The sequence below is a fragment of the Salvelinus alpinus genome, chromosome 22 (assembly GCF_045679555.1).
Source record: "Salvelinus alpinus chromosome 22, SLU_Salpinus.1, whole genome shotgun sequence".
Taxonomy (NCBI): Eukaryota; Metazoa; Chordata; class Actinopteri; order Salmoniformes; family Salmonidae; genus Salvelinus; species Salvelinus alpinus.
In genome coordinates this window covers 15241541-15263193 of record NC_092107.1, presented here as the reverse complement: position 1 = coordinate 15263193, position 21653 = coordinate 15241541, and the positions used below count along the sequence as shown (strand labels likewise).

The following is a 21653-nucleotide window of genomic DNA, read 5'->3' as shown; positions in this document are numbered from 1 at the left end:
GGGCAGCTCTAGCAGGGCAGCAATTTGACAACCTGCCTTGTTGGAAAGGTGGTATCCTATGACGGTGCCACGTTAAAAGTCACTGAGCTCTTAAGTAAGGCCATTCTACTGACAATGTTTGTCTATGGAGATTGCATGGCAGTGTGCTCATTTTATACACCTGTCAGCAACGGGTGTGGCTGAAATTGCCGAATCCACTAATTTGAAGGGGTGTCTACATATGTTTGTCTACTCAGGGTGTAGGTGACAATGACATAACAGACAGAAAGTAGAAACAGAAAGTTGGGGCTCCAAGTTGCTAGGTACATTGTTCAGCATGTCTGTAAACCATTATCACAATTAATCAAAGCATTATTCATTCAATACATGTACAACTGTGTGAACAGATAAGATGTTTGAAGGTCTGTAGTTGTTAGCTTCTATAATGTTATGAGAACTCGCTGCTATTTTGTCCCTAACTGTTGTAGCAGTGATACATTCGTGTATGGTTTTATGCATGAGCAGTGTTAATACTAAAACATGTTGTATCAAATACAGGAAATACTGGACATATTTTTTAATTATGCAAAGAAGAGTGAATGTAACTGGAATTAGTATTGGTCCAGCATGGCCTTTTGGCCTGCATATATTTGAAGAGCCAATTGACAAGACATTGGCATTGAACTTCACATGCAATCAAAATGAACAACACAGTGTTTTTTTCAATATCACAATTTGTATTTATCAATTCAAAGAAACGACTGTACACAGTCAATGATTTTAAGTTGGATCTGTTTTATACATTATTATTCATTCATTCACCTTTTCCATGTAAGCAAGTGTGTCACCCCATTATTGTACAGTGGTTGGCGGAATGAGACTTCAAAACATGCAGAGCAGTATCATAATAGGGACTATGTAATTCATGCAACTTCTTTGTCCTGATATTGTGATGTTTTCTGTTGATGTTGTACCAATGAACCATTTTCTCTATGAATATTTAAATTTGTTGAACACCCCCCCCCCCCAAAAAAATCTCCCTTTCACAGCAGAACAGAAAAAAACGTAATTCTTTCTTTACAGAAAATACTTTAAGCAATTACATTTTGTACAGGTCATCAAGCTGTTGAACTTTGCAAAACATCCATTCAGTAGTTCCCTAAAAACAGTGGTGCTCTAGGGTCAAAGGTCAGGAAATGAATGGTAGGTGTTGAGCATTGACTTGTCAACAAATAGCAGTGGAACATCTTGGATGAAAACGGCAATGTAATTATTATTCCCTGAAATGAAACGTATTCTAGAAAATATGGATTTGAGTTTATAATGGCGTTAGACTATTGATTTGTAACGGTTGAGGTGTGAATGCTTTCATGAAGGAAGCACTCCAGAACTTAACGCACATCACACACAACTGAAAAATCATGACTGCACGGCTAATACAGAGGCATTGTATCAATAATGGGATTCCTTTCCCAAGTCTCCCTATGACAACTTAATGCTTGTGTGTATATCAACTGTAGGTTATAAAATTGTGCTTTCTAGGTATTAACAACATTCCGCTGGTTTGTAATTTGAAAGTCTATAAACTCAAATTACCCTCTGTGAAACAGAAAAGATAACATGGATCGGGCCTTGGCCATGACAACAGACTTGCTGGCCCACATTTGGAAAATGACTACTGGTAATTTATACAGATAGCTACTGAATGAAACCTTAGCAGGACTAAATGGATGAAATATTGTATAGGCATGTTTGGTTTTAGGATGTGATAGATTTGTGAAACTTGTACTTCATGCACTGTAGCTGGAATACCAGCTGTTTGTAATGTGTAACAAGCAAGAGAAGCATGAAAAACTGCAATGTGAAATATCTCATATCATGGTTGAACATGATACTCTCATACTTTTCAGGCTAGTGTACTTAATGTTCATTCATGAAGATAATTCAAACCTCATTCTCCAGTAAGCAAATAAACACATTTCCCTCTCGGACCCTTAAGCTCCACTGCTCCTCAATAGCACTGCGCAATGGGGGAACGTTTAAGTGCAAAGGATAAGTTGCATAAATTCTCTATTCGCATTCCTGTCAACCTCCCTAAGCCACCATAATACTTTGACTGCATACAATCTGTTTAGAGTGAGACTATGGCATATAAATAGGATATCTGTGACATCTGTACACAGATAGAGTACAATGGTAAGCAGCATTTCCAAACAAAGATACCATTCAGAGACATCCAAATTAGTGTTAAATCAGAACTAACACAATTACGTACATCAATTTGAAACCAACTCGTTTTTATTGAGCATATTGTTTTTGGAATGAGACATCCTCCATATGAGCTGCCCAGGCAAGATAAGTCTACTCTAAACAATAGATAGTAGTGAATGCACAGTGATACTCCTGAATGCAAGAATTCAGCAAACTAGCACTTTATTGCTAGTATCCTCCAACTACACTATGATAATTGTACTGTATGCCACTCAGTAAAGTGTGTCATACGAATCTAAGAATTCACCATAGAATCTCACAGATGTCCACAGTGCCCTATCTGAGTGTGTCCTATGTCATATATTGTACTGTATTTCACATTCCATGTGATAGTTATGTTCATTCAAAAATAAGTTCTGCTGATCCTTGCCTTGTTGTGTCCAACATGCGTTATGGATTGCATTGATTTGGAATTCAACGCCTATATAGATGCATAAAATGTGTTTAAAAAACAAGGTAGAAAAAGCTACTCAGGAAAGATTTCATGATATTTGCACTGTACTATCTCGTTGTCGTCCCTCCTCACCTCTGTACAAATCTCTGATGTAAGGAACAGGCAAAGGATTTGTCCACTAGCTTCCATAATGTAAGACTTCCCGTTACCAGATATGGCTTTGCAGTGCTATGACAAACAGATCATTTTATTGTATGATGCGTGGAGAGGAACAAACGTGAACATCGTCGCTGATAGCTACATACTGTGAGAGGAACATATGATCGGACTGCTATGCAAAGCCTATCAACAAGAGATTTATCTCAAGCAAGTCATGCATGTGTTTCATTCATCCAGAAGCTAGGAAGCTTTTGTATACATCCATCTGACATCGACTTGCACTCCTGAGGCCTTGGAGTGACCAATCGGCACCGTGTCATTTCTGTGTGGCCCCTGATTCTTGCTGTGTCCTCATCAACTCCTGTGGTTAGTTGAGCTGTTAAGAAACCTGGCCTGTGGAATGGCAGTGCCTGGAAGACTGAGGGAGAACTGAGGACGCAGATGTGAACAAAAAAACCTGAGCTATGAAAACCCTGGGAGTGGTGAGAAGCTGAACAGACACACACATCCGCACACACATGCTCAGACACACACACAACTTAATTTATCTTTTTTGACTGTCTATAAAAAGCATTGTGATATTTTCTGAATGGACAAAAATAATGTTTACTGGGTATGTGGAGTGCAGTTACCACCATCTGATGGTCTTTGAGAAGGAAGGAGGTTTGAGGTCTTGCTAGATGGCTTCCAGTCCTGTCCCTCTGATGCTGGGTGGCTATGGCTGCTGGGTCCCTGGGGGCCTCTCGGGGGCCCCAGATGAAGGCATAGCTGAGTATGGCCATGGGGGCCAGCCTCCAGGTAAAGGTTCCAGCTCATCCATCCAAAAGCCAGAACAAGCTCTGTGAAGGCTGATGTTCTCTACCTCTTCTTTTTGTCCTCTGGCTCAATGTTGAATTGTACAAATTCAATTTGGATGAGTTTGATGACATTACAGTTTTGTACTGAAGAAAATCCAAAAAGTGAGAAAAGCGAGCCCAGAAAGGAATGAAGGCAAAGTGAATGAGCAGAAATACAAAAAGGAAACAACATAAAATAATTGTTCTCCAAAAAGAGGCCAGTTGTGAAAAACATTTAGGCATATTTCATTCTCTTTTGTTTGGGAGTATAAGATTGGATGTTCAATACATACAATACATAAATAGACAGACAAGAGTTACATACAGATACAGCTCGTCTCTTACAAAAAAATTAACTTAAAACGTTATGAGCTACTTTTTCATACCACCAGTGATAACAACCCTCTTGTTCCATGTGTCCATCTCTCTCACACTGCTGCCCTGACTAGGAGCATCTGCTTTCTGCAGTGCACCAATGTCACCACCAGAGGGCAGAGGTGGAACAAGCCGGCAATAAGTGTTAGTGCCCAGGTCTGACACCCTCAGAGCAACAGAGATAAAGAGAGAGAGCAACGAGGAGGGGCACACTGATATTCGTGCTTCAAATCCCTCACGTCAGGTCACCAGGGTGATTTTCCTGTATTTTTCGACACTAAACAGAACTGAAGCAGGTGGATGAGCTGAAATGGATGGGTCTTGACTGGGAGTCTTGTAAACCTCTCTCCCTTTCACCCACCCAGCGCACATCAAACTCATTTCTTCCTGCTGGACTTTTCTGAACGTTTGGTGTCCGATTTGGTCTCACCCTTATCCGACCTCTCAGAGCGCTCGGCCCTCTCCGGCCTTTCCCCCCGGTCTGACTTTTCTCCCCGCTCTGACTTGTTATCGGCCTTGCTGCCGTCGCGGCGCGTGCCCTCGTCCGTGGATGAGGTAGTAGGCTGGGGCTGACCCCATTTGGCAATCTCCTCATGCTCTGCGATGCTCTTGTTGATGTTGGTGGTCCAGGCCTTTAGATCATCCTGTGACTCGGAGAGAGAAAGGGAAATGAGAGAGAGCATGGAACAGGACGAATGATAAAGAACGAGAAAGGGAAGGAGAGAGGGCGAGAGACAGAAAGAAAGTTATTTGGCACATGGGCAAACATTGCAGAATCACATCGCTATTATATGACTGTATTTCCATGAAAGAGCAGTCAACTTTCGAACGCCTTTTACCTCATCCTTTGCATGGAACAGAAATTCACTTCCGTCTTTCGTTCTGAAACAGAAGGACAGAGAAGTTGAGGCTAACACACAAAATGGTAGTCAATACAACATGTCCTCGATTGAAGGCAGAGTACTAACTTAAGTGTAAAGACGTTTTTCTTCTTCTTGTATCCAAGGGTGACGTCGCAGTGGCAGTGGCCGAGGTTGAGCATGGGCTCGTTGTTGTAAGGTGTGGTGGTGTTCTTAGCGTCCTTATAGAAGCCTATCTCTCCTTTGTTCAGCACACAGTACAGGTTGACCCAGGATCTGCTGTAGTGGGGGGGAAAACGGGGCGCGTTCAGCCAAAACCAACCACAGGCTTAATGCCACCTAACCTCACTCACCTGGGGGCGTTCAAGATGACTGGCCGCAGTGGGCCGAGGGAGAACAAACTGCCGAACAAACAAATGAACCGCCGACCGTAGCGTGCATAGGTGCATACACGTGGCTTACCTTTGTGGAGAGGTAGGAAGAACAGCCAGCAGCAAGGAGCAACAGGAGAGAGAAAAAAACAGAGACTTTGGTTAAATGACAGTATTGGTATTCGTGAACTTTCATCTATCCTCTTAAGACGATTGAGTGTAACACATAAAAAGCTAGCCTTTACCTTGGCATGTACATAGCATTACATGTACATCAGAAACATTCATCCAATTGGTGAGTGAGCAGTGGGACTCATTTGTGGGATGAGTCTGTTGCGTTGCGTGTCAGCCATGGCCTCCAGGGGGCAGTGCAGCAGCGAGAGGCGGACGGTTCAGTCTCCGGGGCCAGAGACCCATGGTAGGCCACCAAGCATGACCGACTGAACGAAACGTCTCTCGGGAGGAAGCGGAGTGATGTGTGGCCACTGCAGGGACCTGTGCGGGTAGCCTGGCTATGGCTGCATATCGTACTGGCTATGGGCCAGGCCAGAACCAGCACCAGGTTCGACCTAAGGCTCAGCAACAACATCCATCAACCAGACTGCTCTCCGTCAGGGCCAGTGTTGGTTAGGCACCATGCATGTTGCAAGCAGTGGAATGGCTGGTGGCTATCTCTTGGTTGAACTCTCATTCTGATACACTTCTGATCAGAAGCTAAACAAAGATCTGAAGTTTCAATAAAATGCTAGAAGAGCATATGTTAAAGCAAATAGCTATTTTCAAATAGGATGCTAGAACATATGTCAACCCAGAATTCTATTGTCAATAGGTTACAAGAACATATGTCAACTCGGGTCGTAAGCTCCAATAGGAATGTCTGAACACAGTATGTCAGACCAGCGCTAAAGCTCCAATAGGATGCTGGAGTATACGTCGACCGAGACCTACGGCACCAATCAGATGCTGGAACATATGTTAATGCCAGTGACATGCACCAATTGAACATTTCGTAGGTCAGTTGTTTTGTTAGCTTAGCATGCTCATAAGATCATGCCTGGTTGTAATATCATCATACTCCCCCGTTAGGAACCTGGATGCCCACCTGTTAGAGCTCTTCCTCATGGTCTCGATGTCCAGCTTGCGGAAGAGGAAGCCCTCGTGGTGGGCTGTGTGGCTGGGCGGCTGGGGTACTGAGGGGCTCACACTCTGGGCCATCCCTGGCTCTGGCGCCGAGCGTGACCGCCGGGTGGTGGCCTCTCCTGCAGAGTGGTCCTTGGGCCTGGGTCTCCGCCGGGGCTTAGGGCGGTCCCGTGCTCGCGGCCGGTCTGGACGTCCGGAAGACTTCTCTGGCACGCCGTTCGGCACTTTAGAGACCTCCCCTCGGGCCTGAGGAGAGAAGAGAGAGGGCAGAGCTTAGACTGTAAATACAACGTGTAGCCGTGAAACACCCTCATTAATAGCATTTATGTATAGATAACTCTATCTGTGTAATAAAGGCGGCATAGCTGGTGAACAGAAGACTCACCGTTGCTGCCTCTCTCTCTTTTAGCTGCTCCACTATGTCAAACAAGGTCTGGCCGCCTGACCTTTTCTCCCTGTAATCAACCAAGATAAAAAGTGATACACCTTTGTGCAAACAGTGTCGTGGAAATTCGAACCAAAAGGAGAGAGACTGTAGATTCTTCAAACAACGTAATTATAAGATTTGCAAATCTGGAAAAGTTAGCAATCCCCTCAACAGTGCAGAGTTAAGAGCCCAACGAACAGAGTTGGCTCTCCGCTTTTATAGAAAGTACAACCTCTTTGTCTTCGTGGCAGTTCAGCAGGTGTGTGAGATCTTGGTGGGAACATAGTTTACAAACACGAGATAATGCCAGTTTTGTTACTATCTAGCTGCTGCTGCTCAAGCTAGCTTCTGTTCTCTTCATATCTCCACACAGCTGTGCCCTTGAAAGATACCAAAATAACAGGATGGACTCAAACTGTGGTCACTCTCATATGGCCCTTTGTCTTCGGTCGCGTGACCAAGTTACACAAAGACAAGAGTGGAAGAACACTATCTTCTTCTTAAATGAGAGAAATAGACAGTGGGAAAATAGAGGTTTAAGACGAATTCAGCGCATATGCATAACAGAGTTTGTAATTTTCCCACCATAACAGCACTTAACGACTCCAAGGCACAATGTAGTACTCACGTAGAACGTCTGTCTGACTGCTCCTTGGCTGTGTCGTGTTCACTGGACTCTTGTCTCTCCGTCCGGTGGCGGTCTTTCCTCCGGCCTTCGTGTCCGTGGCCCTCCTGCTCACTGGACGTCTGCCTCTCCAGCTTCCTCTCTTTGCGCTCGGCCCGTTCCCGCCACACCTCCTGGGGCAGCTCATCCCGCCGCGCCTGGATCATCAGCACCTCACTGGAGTGCTGGCGCTCCAGCCTGGCTTCCCTGTGACTGTCCCTACTGTCCCTACTGTCTCTGTCCCTGTCTCTCTGCTGGGGCTCCGACCGGCTGCTCCCCGCCCGGTGGTCTCTGCTGCTGGGCTCGCTATTCAGCCTCTCCCTGCCCATCCCTTCCCTCCCCATCTCCTGGAGCACCACCTCGGCCATCACCGGCATGACCGGCGCTGGCTCCATTAACACAATATCTCTCTCCCTCTCTCTCTGCTCCCTCTCTCTCGCCTCCTTCTCCCTCACCTCTTTCTCTCTCACCTTCTCCAGCCTACAGGCCACCAGCATGGGCGTCACCATGTCGTCCATGTGTTTGATCTTAGGCTGCCGGAGGTACTGTGAGGCTTTCACCTCCACTGCTGCGGCTGCACCAGTCACCAAGCTTGCAGCTATCCCTTTGGCCTCGACCGCGGGGGTGACCAATCCTACTGCCAACCCCCTGGCTTCCGAGGCGGCAGTCCCCAACCCTGTTGCCACCCCTCGGACCTCCATGGCGGTTGTGGTCCCTAAATTTGTTGCTACCCCTCTGGCCTCCATGGCGGTTGTTCCCAGGCCGGCTGCCACCCCCACTACACCTCCAACCACTCCCCCCATCCCGGGGATGGCCCAGGCCTCCAGGCTGCTGCGGTAGCCACTAGAGCCGTTCATGATGGGGGTGTAGTTGGCCACGGTGGATCCCAAGCGGCGGGCCACGGAGGAGGGCAAGGGTTCCTGGGAGGGCCTTTCAGCTCTGTGCTCGGCCTGCTCGTAAATGATCCGTCTCATCAGGGGGGAGCCCTGGCTCCGGGCAGGGGACGTCTCCTGGGGGTCCAGGAACACCTTTCGACCCAACAGGGGGGTGGGAGGGAGCTTACTCTGCTCTGCTTTCATCTTCTCCACCTGGAACCAAATCGAGGTTAACTAAACATCAGCACGTCATAGTAGAATCTCCTCCACAACAAAATTAAGCATACCGTAAACATGAAGCCAATTGACAAGTCACTTCAAACAAGCTGTGCTCTACAACCTCTTGTAAGCAACCAGAAGAAAGACGGCATCAGCTAAGGGGAGTGTTAGTTAGCTAGGGATAGTGACGGACCGTGGTGAGGCGTCGTAATGAGCTGAAGCGCTCCTCCCAGGTGGCGGCGGCCTTGCGGAAGGCCTCGTGGCGGCGGATGAGCTGCTCCACCTCGTCCACGCTGGCGCCCAGCTCCATGCTGTTGATGAAGGGCTCCTGGGCCGTGAGCCAGGCCTCAGCCACCACCGCTTCCTGCGCAAACTGGTGCACCTCCAGCACTGAGGCAGAGGAGAAAGAGGAACTCAGTGTCTGAGAACAATTGGAATCACATCCCTCACACTGTTGCTCAGTTGTAGCTTACTGTGGTTCCAAATGATGGAATGGCTTGGGATAATATCAAACAGAGACTTGAGGTGCCAGGTACTAGAGTAAGTTACATTCAAGTAAAGTCAGGGGGGACTCACTGTGCTGCAGGACCTCCCAGTGTTTGTCCCATTTCTCAGACAGCTCGTACTGCTTGGCCACCACCTTATCCAGCTTCTCCTTGATCTAAAAATACATTTCCATTGAGTTGAATCCAAACTAGTGACTGTAAATGTAATCTAAACTACAGTACCATCCTCTATGTTCTATGGCAGAACCCTGTCAACAGTGCTGTCACCTCCTCAGCAGCAGGGTTGCGCGCGGCCAGCAGCGTCTTGCCCATCTCGATGCACTGCAGCACACTCTTACTGCGCGCCTCCACCTCGCTCTTCAAGCTCTGGTGGTAGTTCATCAGTACCTCCACTGAGGACACATCCCTGAAAGGACCAGAGAGTCCAGAGCCCGTTATATCGCTGTGGGGAATGCTGACAGTGAGGAAGAAGAGCACAGGGTTACACACCCCGGAAGACAAGGGCCAGGTCAGCCCCATATACACCACCAGGCAGCCATTTTGAAAATAACACTGTTTATTGCTATATTAAAACATGCTTGCAGTGCATTGCTTGAAATGTGTTCATTATAACCGTTGCTCTCTGTGTGGTCTGTGCTCTCTCTGCATCTCTCTGTGTGGTCTGTGCTCTCTATGCATCTCTCTGTGTGGTCTGTGCTCTCTCTGCATCTCTCTGTGTGGTCTGTGCTCTCTCTGCATCTCTCTGTGCAGCTCTCCATATTTGGCCTTTTCGTAACGTAAATAAATTCCCTTATTTACTTAATGCCACAAAATCAAAACAGGCCTCTGAACTTGCAGATCAATCGCATCTGGTAGATGATAGATGAGACGGAGCAGTATGAGATACACCATACATACAAACTGTAAATATAGATAAGGCCATACACACTTAATTGAATGTTTAACGGATGCCCCCTTCACATTTAAAAAATACAATCTCCCAGGAAAGAGATACACAACTTCCTTCTGGATTATAGCTGAACTATCCGTCTTTCAGCCTATCCTAGGTCGCTAGGTGTTGAACTAACGTTGCTAGGCCTATAGTATTTTAACAAAAGAGTTCACTTTTTTCTCTTGCTCGCCTCACTTTCATAAAATGTGTATGGCCTAAACCATAAAAATACAATTGTAACCATGTCCACTCATATACCTTGGATTGTCCCCTGTGCCGATCTGAGAGATGATGCTGTCCATCCACATGATCTGGTCTCGCACCACCCCGAAGAACCGCAGCTTGTCTGTTGCCGTGGTGATCTGCACTCGGCACTCCTCACAGGACGTCAAGAGCTCCTTCCAGCAATGCATCACTTCCTGTTCCCGGCCGGCGATGGCCTCAGCCTTCTGCCCGGCGTAGATGGTCCGGAGCTGACCTGCACTCTCCTGGAGCTGCCTTACCTGGACACAGACAGACAGGGACGGGTGGTAAATAACATAGGAATAACTAAAAGTACTGTGGAAAAGTACTTCCTGAACAAGTATGAGAGAAACTTCACGTGAAGTGTTACCACATTGACCTCTTGTTTTGTTCTGTCTTCCTTTTTAGTCTCATGTGCTCATAAAATAAAGTGATAGTGGGGGGGGCTCACCTGAGTGACGAGCAGCTGGATGTCGTGCTCGAAGCTGTGCATGAGCCTCTGCAGGGTGCTGGTGTTGGCAGTGCCACCCTGGCGCGCCCGTACCTCTGGCAGCCTCCGCTGCTTATCATCGATTTGGGCCAAGATCTGCAACACAAGGCGATAACAGACAATCAGAGAAACATCAAAACACGACACAGACCTATATCCCGTAGCACTTCTTATGGTAGAAATGCTACCTCGCGGCAGTCGGTGAAGAACTTGTGGAGCTGGTGCGAGGCGGCCAGCATCTGTGCCCGGGTCTCCATGAGCTCCAGGAGGTCGGCCCAGGCCTCGTTCACGCCGTCCTTCCACTCGGCGATGGTGGCGGCCTCGGCGTGGCCGTAGTCGATCAGCTCGTCCACCATCTGGTTAACCGCTGTCACACGCTCCTGACCCAGACTGCCCGTCTCCGACGCAAACTCTGTGAACTTCTCCTGCAGGATCTGAAGGGAGGAGGAGGAGAGAGGAGAGGAATGAAGGGATGATCAATATCTATTTAGCCAAGCTAAGCACTGTTGCTAAAGCAGTAATAGGCTACTTATCAAAACTGCGTTGAAATACATACTACTTCCTTACTAAGCAATAATACAGTGTACTGTATGCCATTCTTTGAGCCATATTAACCCCCTTCCCAACAGGTTTTAGACAAACACTATATGCCATTTAGCAGACGCTTTTATCCAAAGCAACATACAGTCATGATCAAATACATTTACGTATGGGTGGTCCCAGGAATCAAACCCACTATCCTGGCGTTGTAAGTGCCATGCTGTACCAACTGAGCTACAGAGGACCACCAGCCCTCATATATTGTTGAAGCCTTTGTCCATTCAGGCTCTGAGAGGGGTCCCACTGACCGTGACGTGTTCAAAGTCCTGTCCCAGTTCTGGCGAGCTGGCCACCACCTCCCTCTCAGCGATCCACTGCTCCAGCTCGTCCACCTCATGGTTGAGCTGGTAGAGCCAGTACTGCTGCTCCAGACGAGACTTCCTCTCCTCCACCAGGTCCTTCAGAGACACGTACAGCCGGTCCATCTGACACTGACACTTACTGATCTGCTCACTGAGACACATACACACACACAGGCAGGTAGGCACGCAGACACACACACCAGAGACAGGGTTTGAGACACATAGTAAACACAGGGTGACATTGAGGGGGAATGTGTGGGAGCTGAGTGAAACACATTTTGACATGAAAAACCATGAGCTGGTTTTACGCGGTTGAGTTCGCAGGAGGAGTAAATGTGAGGAGAAGGCTTACAAAGCAAACTGAACAACATGAGACAAACATGGGCAAGCCATAAAAACATCCATACCCTACTAGTGCAGAGACGCCGGCGTCGGCTAACAGCTAAGAGCTAAGATGATAGAGCCGTTAGCGTTAGCTCTGACACCAGAGACAGAGTAGTATTACAGACCCAGTGCTGACCCTGCTGTCACCATGATTCACTCTGCTGCCATAACAGAGCAACAGGAGTCCATGACTGGCCAACTTTACTGGACTACCTTCTCTACAGGGGTTATGTCGTTCAAGCCATTTACTACCGGGTTCCTCCTCAGCACCCAGAAGGCAAAGACTGTAGAGGCCCTTGATCCTCTTCAATCAAGTCACAAACTGAGATCCTTGGTTCTCACTTTCGATCCCACGAAAGCCTTGGTAATAGTGTGGTGACAGGTTTGTGGGGCACCAACACTTACCTGTCTGGATGTCCCATCTCCAGTAGCTGTCTGCACTGCTGGGAGAGAAGGCCTATCGTCTCAGCGTAGTCCTCTATCGTCTGCTCCAGTACCAGGTGCTTCTTCAGTAGCTGCAGGGTGCTGGGCTCATCCTGAGGGGGAGGCCACAACACACTTACAGTCCATTCTCACAAACCTTGACATGCTAACGATTCAAGTGCGTGCAGTGTTCATCACAGGAGGTTGGTGGCACCTTAATTGGGGAGGACGGGCTCGTGGTAACGGCTGGAGCGGAATCAGTGGAATGTTATCAAACACGTGGTTTCCATGGTTTCCATGTGTTTGATGCCATTCCATTTACTCTGTTCCGGCCATTATTATGAGCCGTCCTCCCCTCAGCAGCCTCCACTTGTGTTCAAACACAGTTGCTGATATCTGGAGGGACACAATCACATTGCATTACACCTATGCAGATACAACCTTTTCCTCTTCTAAAAAGCCAATCATCTCTTACTGTAAAATGGTAACTGGGCAGATTAAGTACATCCGCGCTTGGTGATTGGCTCCTAGCCGCCTACCTTGCCCTTTTCCTCGTTCATCATGTGCAGCTCCTGTTCGCTGAGCCAGGCCTCCACCTCGGCCGTGTCAAAGTAGTACTGCTGGGCCTGGTACATGGCATCCAGCACTAGCTGTCTTCTCTCTGTCTCGGCCCACAGCAGACCCCACAGCCCGCTGAGCTGCTCCAGGCCCGCCCGCACACAGTCAGCCTCGGGGCTGCGGATGGAGGCGATGACATTAGCTCGTTCCAGGACGTCCTCCACCCTCGCCCGATGGCCCTGCAGCTCCCTCTGCAGAGTCTGAGGGGGGACAGAAAGACGATGTCCAGTCAGATATGATACAGTATGATAGACATGTACTGTAATGACGTGGTTAGCCTCAGCTAGCTGCCACTCACCTGGTTTTTCTTCATGAGGTGCTGCACAGCCTGTAGACTGGAGCCGTGCTCCTGAGACGTGGCGGCAGGCAGCCGCTCCTGCACCCACAGCTGCAAACACATCACAAGTGGAACTAGCAAAGGAGCACTTGCGAACACTGGTAACTTTTCGATGGTTATCACCAGCATGGTATTGCATCCGTTTAGTGTTACATACATCTTTTATCAAGATAACGTCTTTCACAAACAAAAAAGGGGGTTAGTGACCAACTTAAGCAACCCTTTTACCCTTGCCGATGACACTTGTAAGTCACATGTCTCTAAGTGTCTGTAAGTGTGCGTGGTGTGTGTGGGTATAACCGGAGGAGGATCACGACGGCCACTCACTATCTCGTCCTCCAGGTCCCGGCCCACTTGGTGAACCTCCTTGGAGGCCAGAAGGATACGCCGGCGCTCCTTGAGCGGCTCGATGAGGCGGACGATGCGCGTCTCCACGGCGGCCTGGCGCTCGCCGACCGTGTCCATGACCTGGCCCTGCTGGGGGATGGAGGCTGCCGCCACCTGCAGCTCCCCCACCTCCTTATACCACTCCTCCATCTGACACTCCATCGTCTGGAGAGAGGGAGCGAGGGAATGGACAGGGGGTGAGAGAGGAGATAGAATGGAAGCAAAGGGGGATGGAATTCGAGCGTTTGAGGAGGGGTGAGTGAAGGAAGGAGGGAGGGAGGGAGGACGAATAGGTTAGGAACTAAAAAGAGGGAGGAAGTCCATGGGACAGCGAGAGGCCTAGTGAGTATGGAGAGGATACATTGGTCCCTGTATCAATCACCTCTCACCAAAATATCCTGGCAACATCCAACTCAGGAGTCGGCCACCTAGGAAATCCATGGCTTTCCTAGGTGTACATGATAAGTTGCTCTATCTGTCAGTCTGTCATAACAATGTATGAGAAGTGTTTGGATGATAGCTGTTAGATCTACTGCAATTGACTACAAGGCAATTACTCCTCCAGAGTGGCCATATAGCTGTCAGGTAATTCAGAGGGGGATGGTGATTCTCACTAAGTCGGTGAAACTCATTTTGGGACAGAAACATCAGGTTAAGATCACCAGGGTGGTGGAGTAGTGTCACTGAGGCTAACTAATTTGAAAAGTGGGCCAGATGCAAAGAGCTGTTGTATGAGTGCCATGGTAAAGTGAATTAGAGTAGGAGGCAGAATGAGGCAGAATGAGGCCGATCAATCCCTTACGAATTCACATGATGATTTGACTTCTTAGGAATTGTGAGGAAAAGAGCCTTTGGGATGGCTGCCTCAATACCTCTATCTGGTTAAATGAATCCCCTGACATTCTCAGAGAACCATATCAGAGACTAGCATGAGAATAAGCACACTCTCTATTTGCTTATATACAAATGTTACCCCAACACATATGCATTGAATCCCCACTTTAGAGAAATAAAAGAAAACATGGGACTTGAACATTATTTCTAACTTTGACAGAAATGGTCCTTGAATTAATAGACAGGACAATTTCGCACAGTCGAGTGGAGATTTTCATACATTTCCATATGAAGCGAAAGGTTAGATTTTCAAAGATGAGACAGTGATTCTGCTCACACCATAGACCACAGAATGATCAGCAGGACAGGATGAGGTAGTGGATGGAAGGAAGCGGAAAGAAAGAAAAAAAGATCAAAACTAGAGTACGAAAGGGATAAAGAAAGAAATTAAGAGAGAAAGAAGGAAAGGACAGGTAGGTTAAAGAAAGGAAAGAAAAGATAGGAAAGGAAAGGAAAATAAATCAAAGGAAAGGAAATCAAAGGAAATTAAAGGAAATTAAAGGAAAGGAAAGGAAAGGAAAGGAAAGGAAAGGAAAGGAAAGGAGAAGATCAAAGTACCCATGAGAGAAATGAACTGAAGTGAAAAGGTTACTGTACCCCTGAATGGAGGTTGGGTGATGGAGCGTACTGTACACAAAGCACAATGGCAGGCTGAAAAGGAACTGTAAGCAGCCCTTAGCGGCAGCATGCTGTTGGAGAGGAGAATGAGAGATGCATGATGAAATTATAAGCTGTGAGATGGACCCAGTAGTAGTGACAGAACAGGGGTAGAGCATCCCGGAAAGGAAAAAACATGAACCTCCTCCTACTGTATCGGTTGTTGGCTAGCATCAACATTAGTGTTTATTAACATGTAGCATAGGCTACATTTTGTCTATAAGTAATTGTCCAGTGAAAATCTCATATTCATATCCATATTCTGTTAACTAATAACCAGATAATGTTGTTGACTCATCCTATACTCATATTCATATTCATATTCATATTCTGTTAACTAATAACCAGATAATGTTGTTGACTCATCCTATACTCATATTCATATTCATATTCATATTCTGTTAACTAATAACCAGATAATGTTGTTGACTCATCCTATACTCATATTCATATCCATATTCTGTTAACTAATAACCAGATAATGTTGTTGACTCATCCTATACTCATATTCATATTCATATTCATATTCATATTCTGTTAACTAATAACCAGATAATGTTGTTGACTCATCCTATACTCATATTCATATTCATATTCATATTCATATTCTGTTAACTAATAACCAGATAATGTTGTTGACTCATCCTATACTCATATTCATATTCATATTCATATTCTGTTAACTAATAACCAGATAATGTTGTTGACTCATCCTATACTCATATTCATATCCATATTCTGTTAACTAATAACCAGATAATGTTGTTGACTCATCCTATACTCATATTCATATCCATATTCTGTTAACTAATAACCAGATAATGTTGTTGACTCATCCTATACTCATATTCATATTCATATCCATATTCATATTCTGTTAACTAATAACCAGATAATGTTGTTGACTCATCCTATACTCATATTCATATTCATATCCATATTCATATTCTGTTAACTAATAACCAGATAATGTTGTTGACTCATCCTATACTCATATTTGTGGCCAAAGAATAAAATAACATTTTTAAAATATATATTTTTTTTTAACACCTCAAACTTGTATCTCAAACAGACCGTTTATAAAATGCTTGCTATTTCCTGAGGAGGATGAGCTGGCCAATCAGCGGTCTACTAGCATGAATATTCTTTAGGACCGGTATACGCCCACACCCTTCTGTTGTTGGGGTACACCCACACTATTCCAACACAGAAAAGCTGCTTTTTTAAATACACAATTATTTTACTCATATTGTAATTAATTATAGGTCAGATTTTATAGAAGTCTGGAAACACTGGACAGTTACTTTAACCCAGTATGTATTGTAGAGCCATGCTTTTGGTGAAATGGTCTGACTCTCCAATGACAGCACATTGGAGTGCAGGCCAAGCTTACTGGTGACGCGTTGAGTGCCAATTGCTCTTGTTAAACAAAAGCCTATGGCAGCCTGGCTCATTTAAGGCACGTAAATGAAGAGAAAACAGCAAGGCATTCAGAGAAAATGGATGATAAAGGATTAGTCATTCACACAGAACAACCCTAGGTTTTTATATATAGAGATACACTGCGATATTCAACAGCTTAAACCTAACTAAGATACCATAGCAACACCATACCCAACGATATTCCCAACTATTCTAAACTGGTCACAAAAAACTAAAACTGTAACAGTAGTTGGATCATATAATGAATAGGAAGAGACCTGGAGCTTCTTGAGCTGCTTGTTGACGCTGGTCAGGTCCTGACCCTGGTCCACGTAGCACAGTTGTCCCTCAAGCTGGTGCAGCCGATGGTCAAGGCTGGTGTAGCTCTGCACCAGCAGGTCGGCCCGGTTGGCTTCAAACAGCTGGCGGGCCTTGGCCTGGGTGGTGCTCTCCAGGTCCTGCCAACACTCCCGGATCTCCCCCAGCTTCCTCCGCACCACCGGGCTCAGCTCAGGCTTCTCCTGGATCAACTGCTGGCCCTCCTGGAGGATGGAGAGGGAGGGTGGTGGGGGGTGGAGAGGGCAGTGGATAGGAAGAAGACATTGAGAGAGAGAGAGATGTAGAATGGGGGGTTGAAGGTTAGAGTAAGGGAGAGGGAACATGAGGAGGGGAGCATGAGGAGGGGAGCAGAGAGATAAAGGGAGAGGGGGGAAATAAATTAGAGTGATTAGACATTGATGAGTGGAAATTATAATAACTTGAAAATAAAGTCATATTTATATCACTTATGGAACATGGGGTCATAAACAATCTACTGCCACAAATATTGGATTTTTTCCATTGAAATCATTCTGTAAATAGTTAATAGCCAGCAACAATTTGTGATTACCACGTTGGCAGTTTACCATATCGGAACATACATTTAAGCACTTTGTGACACGTGCTGATGTAAATTTGATTGATATGGAGTTGGCTATGGTTTCCCTATATCCTTAATCTGGCAGGTAAATAAAATGGATTCTAAGCAACCACATTAAATGACAAAGAAATTGCTCTATTTGTCTTCCATCGTTAGCTTGTAAGTATGAGCTGTGATTCAGTGGTACACCTTAAAGAGGCCTGAGTGCTACAGCCTGGGCTCCAGATCAGCTGCTCTTGACTCTGGCCCATCAGTGCACATCAAATTGGGTTAAAGGGCTGGCTCGGCCCTGGCAGCCCAGAAAACCACTTCAACTTTAGAGGTCAGGGCTCACAGATAAAATGCGCTTCTCTTATCATCATTTTACATCCTGATAGAATAATCTGGTACGAATCTCTCCTTTGTCTGTCTTCATCGGTTTGGTTTGGAGGATTTCAGGTTTGACTCATCTCTTGTTGATTTCATTCATTACACTCTCAGGTAATTTCAGAATAGATACAGACTCTTTCCAGTAAGCCCAACGTCATCGCATAACAACCGCAACCCCAGAGACTCAGCCAGCAAATGAGAGGAGAGCACACTGAGTTGCTGCCTGCCGTGACACACCATCAGACTCAGAGAGGGGAGAGGCAGGCAGACATACACTTGCTCCCTTTCTCTGCAGCACTCTGCCCCCCCCCCCACCCCCCCCACGCTCTCTCTCTCTTTCTCTCTCCCAACATGTGTGCTTTATTCCTTCCTCTATCTTCCCATCCCTCCACCTCTCTCCAGCTGTCCTGTGCGCCTGAGTGCACGCAAGTGTTCCCGAGCACTGGGGGTTGTAAACTACGCAATCATATTCGCCGCCAGGGAGACACATCAGCCAATGACGACCAAAGAGGAGATTTAACCTACCCATGATCAAACACCCCCTCCCCCCATTGTAATTCACTCTCTGTCACCGTTTCCCCAAGGCACCATAAAGAGCCTATAGGACCGGTCGGGGAAAAAAACAAATCTATTTGCATTTTAAGCCCCTTTAATGTAATTCACTGATTGGAGATAAGTGTGCATTTCATGCGGAATGATTGAAACGCTAGTTAGTTAATTCACTTTGTGCTCAGCTAAAAACATCAACGTCTCGTTCCTCTGAAACACATAACTGTTTCTGCTTAAGGCTCAGAACAAGAAAGCGTTGAAATATCTCTATTGCATATTCCAGTTGGGAGGACATTTGCTTTGCTACTGTGCTTAACGGCCGCACCATCAGTGGCGCTTCCTCTTCCCTCTGATCCCTCTCTGTCGGCCTTCTCATGATCTGCACAAAGGATGTCCTCATTTGGAGACCACACCACAGCAGCACTGTGAAGGGACACACTCCCAACAGTGCCAAAATAGTGCCGCATTCATATGTTGCTTTTTTGATCTCCAAATGAGTGGGGCAGCAAGGGTACTCTACCCAACTCGTAGATGTTGGCAGTATAATGTTCAAACCAAAGGACAGGGAAAAAGGAGAATTACCATAACGACCACAAAAATAACAGATGGCAACGAAAAAAAGAATCCTCACTATGAGATCACGTACGCAATACCAATCTGTTATTGAATGATAATGACATAATGTGTGGCCATTGCATTTGGCTGGTTGTGTCCATGGAAGCTATTGTGTCAATACTACTACATGTGTGAAGGCCTGGAGGCATAAATCTGCCTGGGAGGACCAGACAGTCACGTGATTCGGCTGGGGGGTGCAATGGCCAGCAGGCACCAAGAGGAGCCAACATGTATCAATGAGTGTTTTGAAGGAAATGTCAAGCTTTGTGAAGATTGTCCTACGTCTTTCGTCACTTGATCTAAAGCCATGCCTTATAATGAAGCCAGACAATTGTCTATGAAACTGATTCTGGGAAGCACATTTATTCATGGAATATTTATGTGTGGATAGTGATGTCCTTTTGATGGTTGATCACCTGGGGAAGTAAAGAAACATGTTAGAGATTGTGGTCGATCGCCGACAATTGGTTGAGCGTGCAAACCTGTCGTTGTGCGTCGCCCAGGCCTTTGGGCTCTATATTCGGCTGGCGTTAAGGGTGTCAAACACACGCTCTTTGGCAATATCGACTTGTAAAAGCCTGCACTCTTCTATTTTCCAACCCTAGCGGCCGAGTTGGTCATTTACCTGTCTAATATCAGCTTTCTTGCGCTGAGGTGGGAGGGGTGGAAATATTTGAGGCGTGAGCCTAAAAACGTGCGCCAATGTGCCAATTTCGAGCAGCGCTCCTGGTGATACTTAAGACTCACCAAAAGCTGGTCTTAGCAGTACCGCAATTGGTTTTGACATCGATTTTGCCAGCGGAGGCGCACAGTAGCGTAATCAGTAGCCTATAACCAATGTATTATGAATATATCAAGAGCAGCAAAACAGTCAGGCATCCTTCTGCCTAAGAGCCCTTAGGCCTACTGTACGTGTGCACATATTGCCTTATGCTCACGGAACGACAGATGCGATTCATGATATCATCACCGTCCACGGGTTAATGGTGAGAACGTCCATGGCTCAAATGCAATGCAATTTTGTCTGCTATTTCTGGAGATGTGTAAATATGATCTGTAAGATGGTTCCATGATGTTTATAAAACATGACATTTGCGAGCAGTAAAACGGTGTGTGGACATTCCACCTTTTCTCTTTATATTGGATCTTTATCCAGCTCCTGTCAAAGGTTTGGGTGTCCGTAAAACCCTCCATAGTCTAAGTTGCCTTGTCTGTATTATACAACCGCGGGGAGAAATTATAGTGACTGTAACTATATTTAGAGATAGCCTATTTAAAATAAGTTGTTTCGTTTAATTAGAATTTGATTAGAATTATACACTGTCTTTTTAGGCCTAGTGAATTTAATCTTACTTACTGACTACGTTTGGCATGTCCATGTCCAGACTGCAATTTACAGTAGTCCTAGCCCCTATATCAGCGCAAATGCCTATTAAAAACAAAACAATATGTTTTATGTGAGAAGTAGGCATTGGTCTGAAGCCGAAAAATCTATGAAATTCACATGAGCACCACGATGAGTATTTCACCCATGCTCTAACAAGGTTATCCAGCACACAGCGTTGACCTACTACAGAAGCTACAGTGCATTCAGAAAGTATTCACACCATTTGATCTAGTCCACATTTTGTTGTGTTACAGCCAGAATTCAAAACTAATTCATTTTATTAATTTGGGGGGTATTTCTTTGCAAATGTATTGAAAATGAAATACTGAAATATCTAAATTACAGTGCATTCGGAAAGTATTCAGACCCATTGACTTTTTCCACATTTTGTTACATCCTTATTCAAAAATGTATTAAATCGTTTTTTCCCCCTCATCAATCTACACACAATACCCGATAATGACAAACCAAATACAGGTTTTTATACATTTTTGCAAATGTATAAAAAAACAACAACTGAAATATCACATTTATATAACTATTCAGACCCTTTACTCAGTACTTTGTTGAAGCACCTTTGGCAGCGATTACAGCCTGAAGTCTTCTTGGGTATGACGCTACCAGCTTAACACACCTGTATTTGGGAAGTTTCTCCCATTATTCTCTGCAGATCCTCTTAAGCTTTGTCAGGTTGGATAGGGAGCGTCGCTGCACAGCTATTTTCAGGTCTCACCAGAGATGTTCTATCGGGTTCAAGTTTGGAATCTGGCTGGGCCACTGAAGGACATTCAGAGACTTGTCCCGAAACCATCCCTGCATTGTCTTGGCAGTGTGCTTAGGGTCATTGTCCTGTTGGAAGGTGAACCTTCGCCCCAGTCTGAGGTCTTGAGCGCTCCGGAGCAGATTTTCATCAAGGATCTCTCTGTACTTTCCTCCATTCATCTTTCCCTCGATTCTGACTAATCTCCCAGTCCCTGCCGCTGAAAAACATCCCCACAGCATGATGCTGCCACCACCATGCTTCACCGTAGGGATGGTGCCAGTTTTCAT

At 45.9% G+C, this 21653-nt stretch overlaps 1 protein-coding gene across 8 annotated transcripts in view; it reads right to left on the bottom strand.

Annotated features, from left to right (window-relative positions):
* Positions 1-754: 754 nt before the first annotated feature.
* Positions 755-21653, bottom strand: part of LOC139549105 (spectrin beta chain, non-erythrocytic 4-like) — a 61482-nt gene continuing 40583 nt past the window's right edge. For 2 of the 8 annotated variants that reach the window (XM_071359231.1, XM_071359237.1), the window contains 18 exons: positions 17043-17306; positions 13732-13956; positions 13366-13455; positions 12989-13267; positions 12432-12562; positions 11589-11793; positions 10929-11174; positions 10702-10836; positions 10266-10510; positions 9344-9530; positions 9147-9231; positions 8764-8960; positions 7441-8564; positions 6771-6840; positions 6348-6631; positions 4983-5153; positions 4854-4896; positions 755-4664 (listed from right to left, as the gene is read on the bottom strand). In XM_071359231.1, coding sequence (XP_071215332.1) covers positions 4392-4664; positions 4854-4896; positions 4983-5153; positions 6348-6631; positions 6771-6840; positions 7441-8564; positions 8764-8960; positions 9147-9231; positions 9344-9530; positions 10266-10510; positions 10702-10836; positions 10929-11174; positions 11589-11793; positions 12432-12562; positions 12989-13267; positions 13366-13455; positions 13732-13956; positions 17043-17306 — 4254 coding nt within the window. In that variant the 3' untranslated portion in view covers positions 755-4391. The other 6 variants (XM_071359235.1, XM_071359239.1, XM_071359233.1 and 3 more) reach the window with 6 other exon arrangements.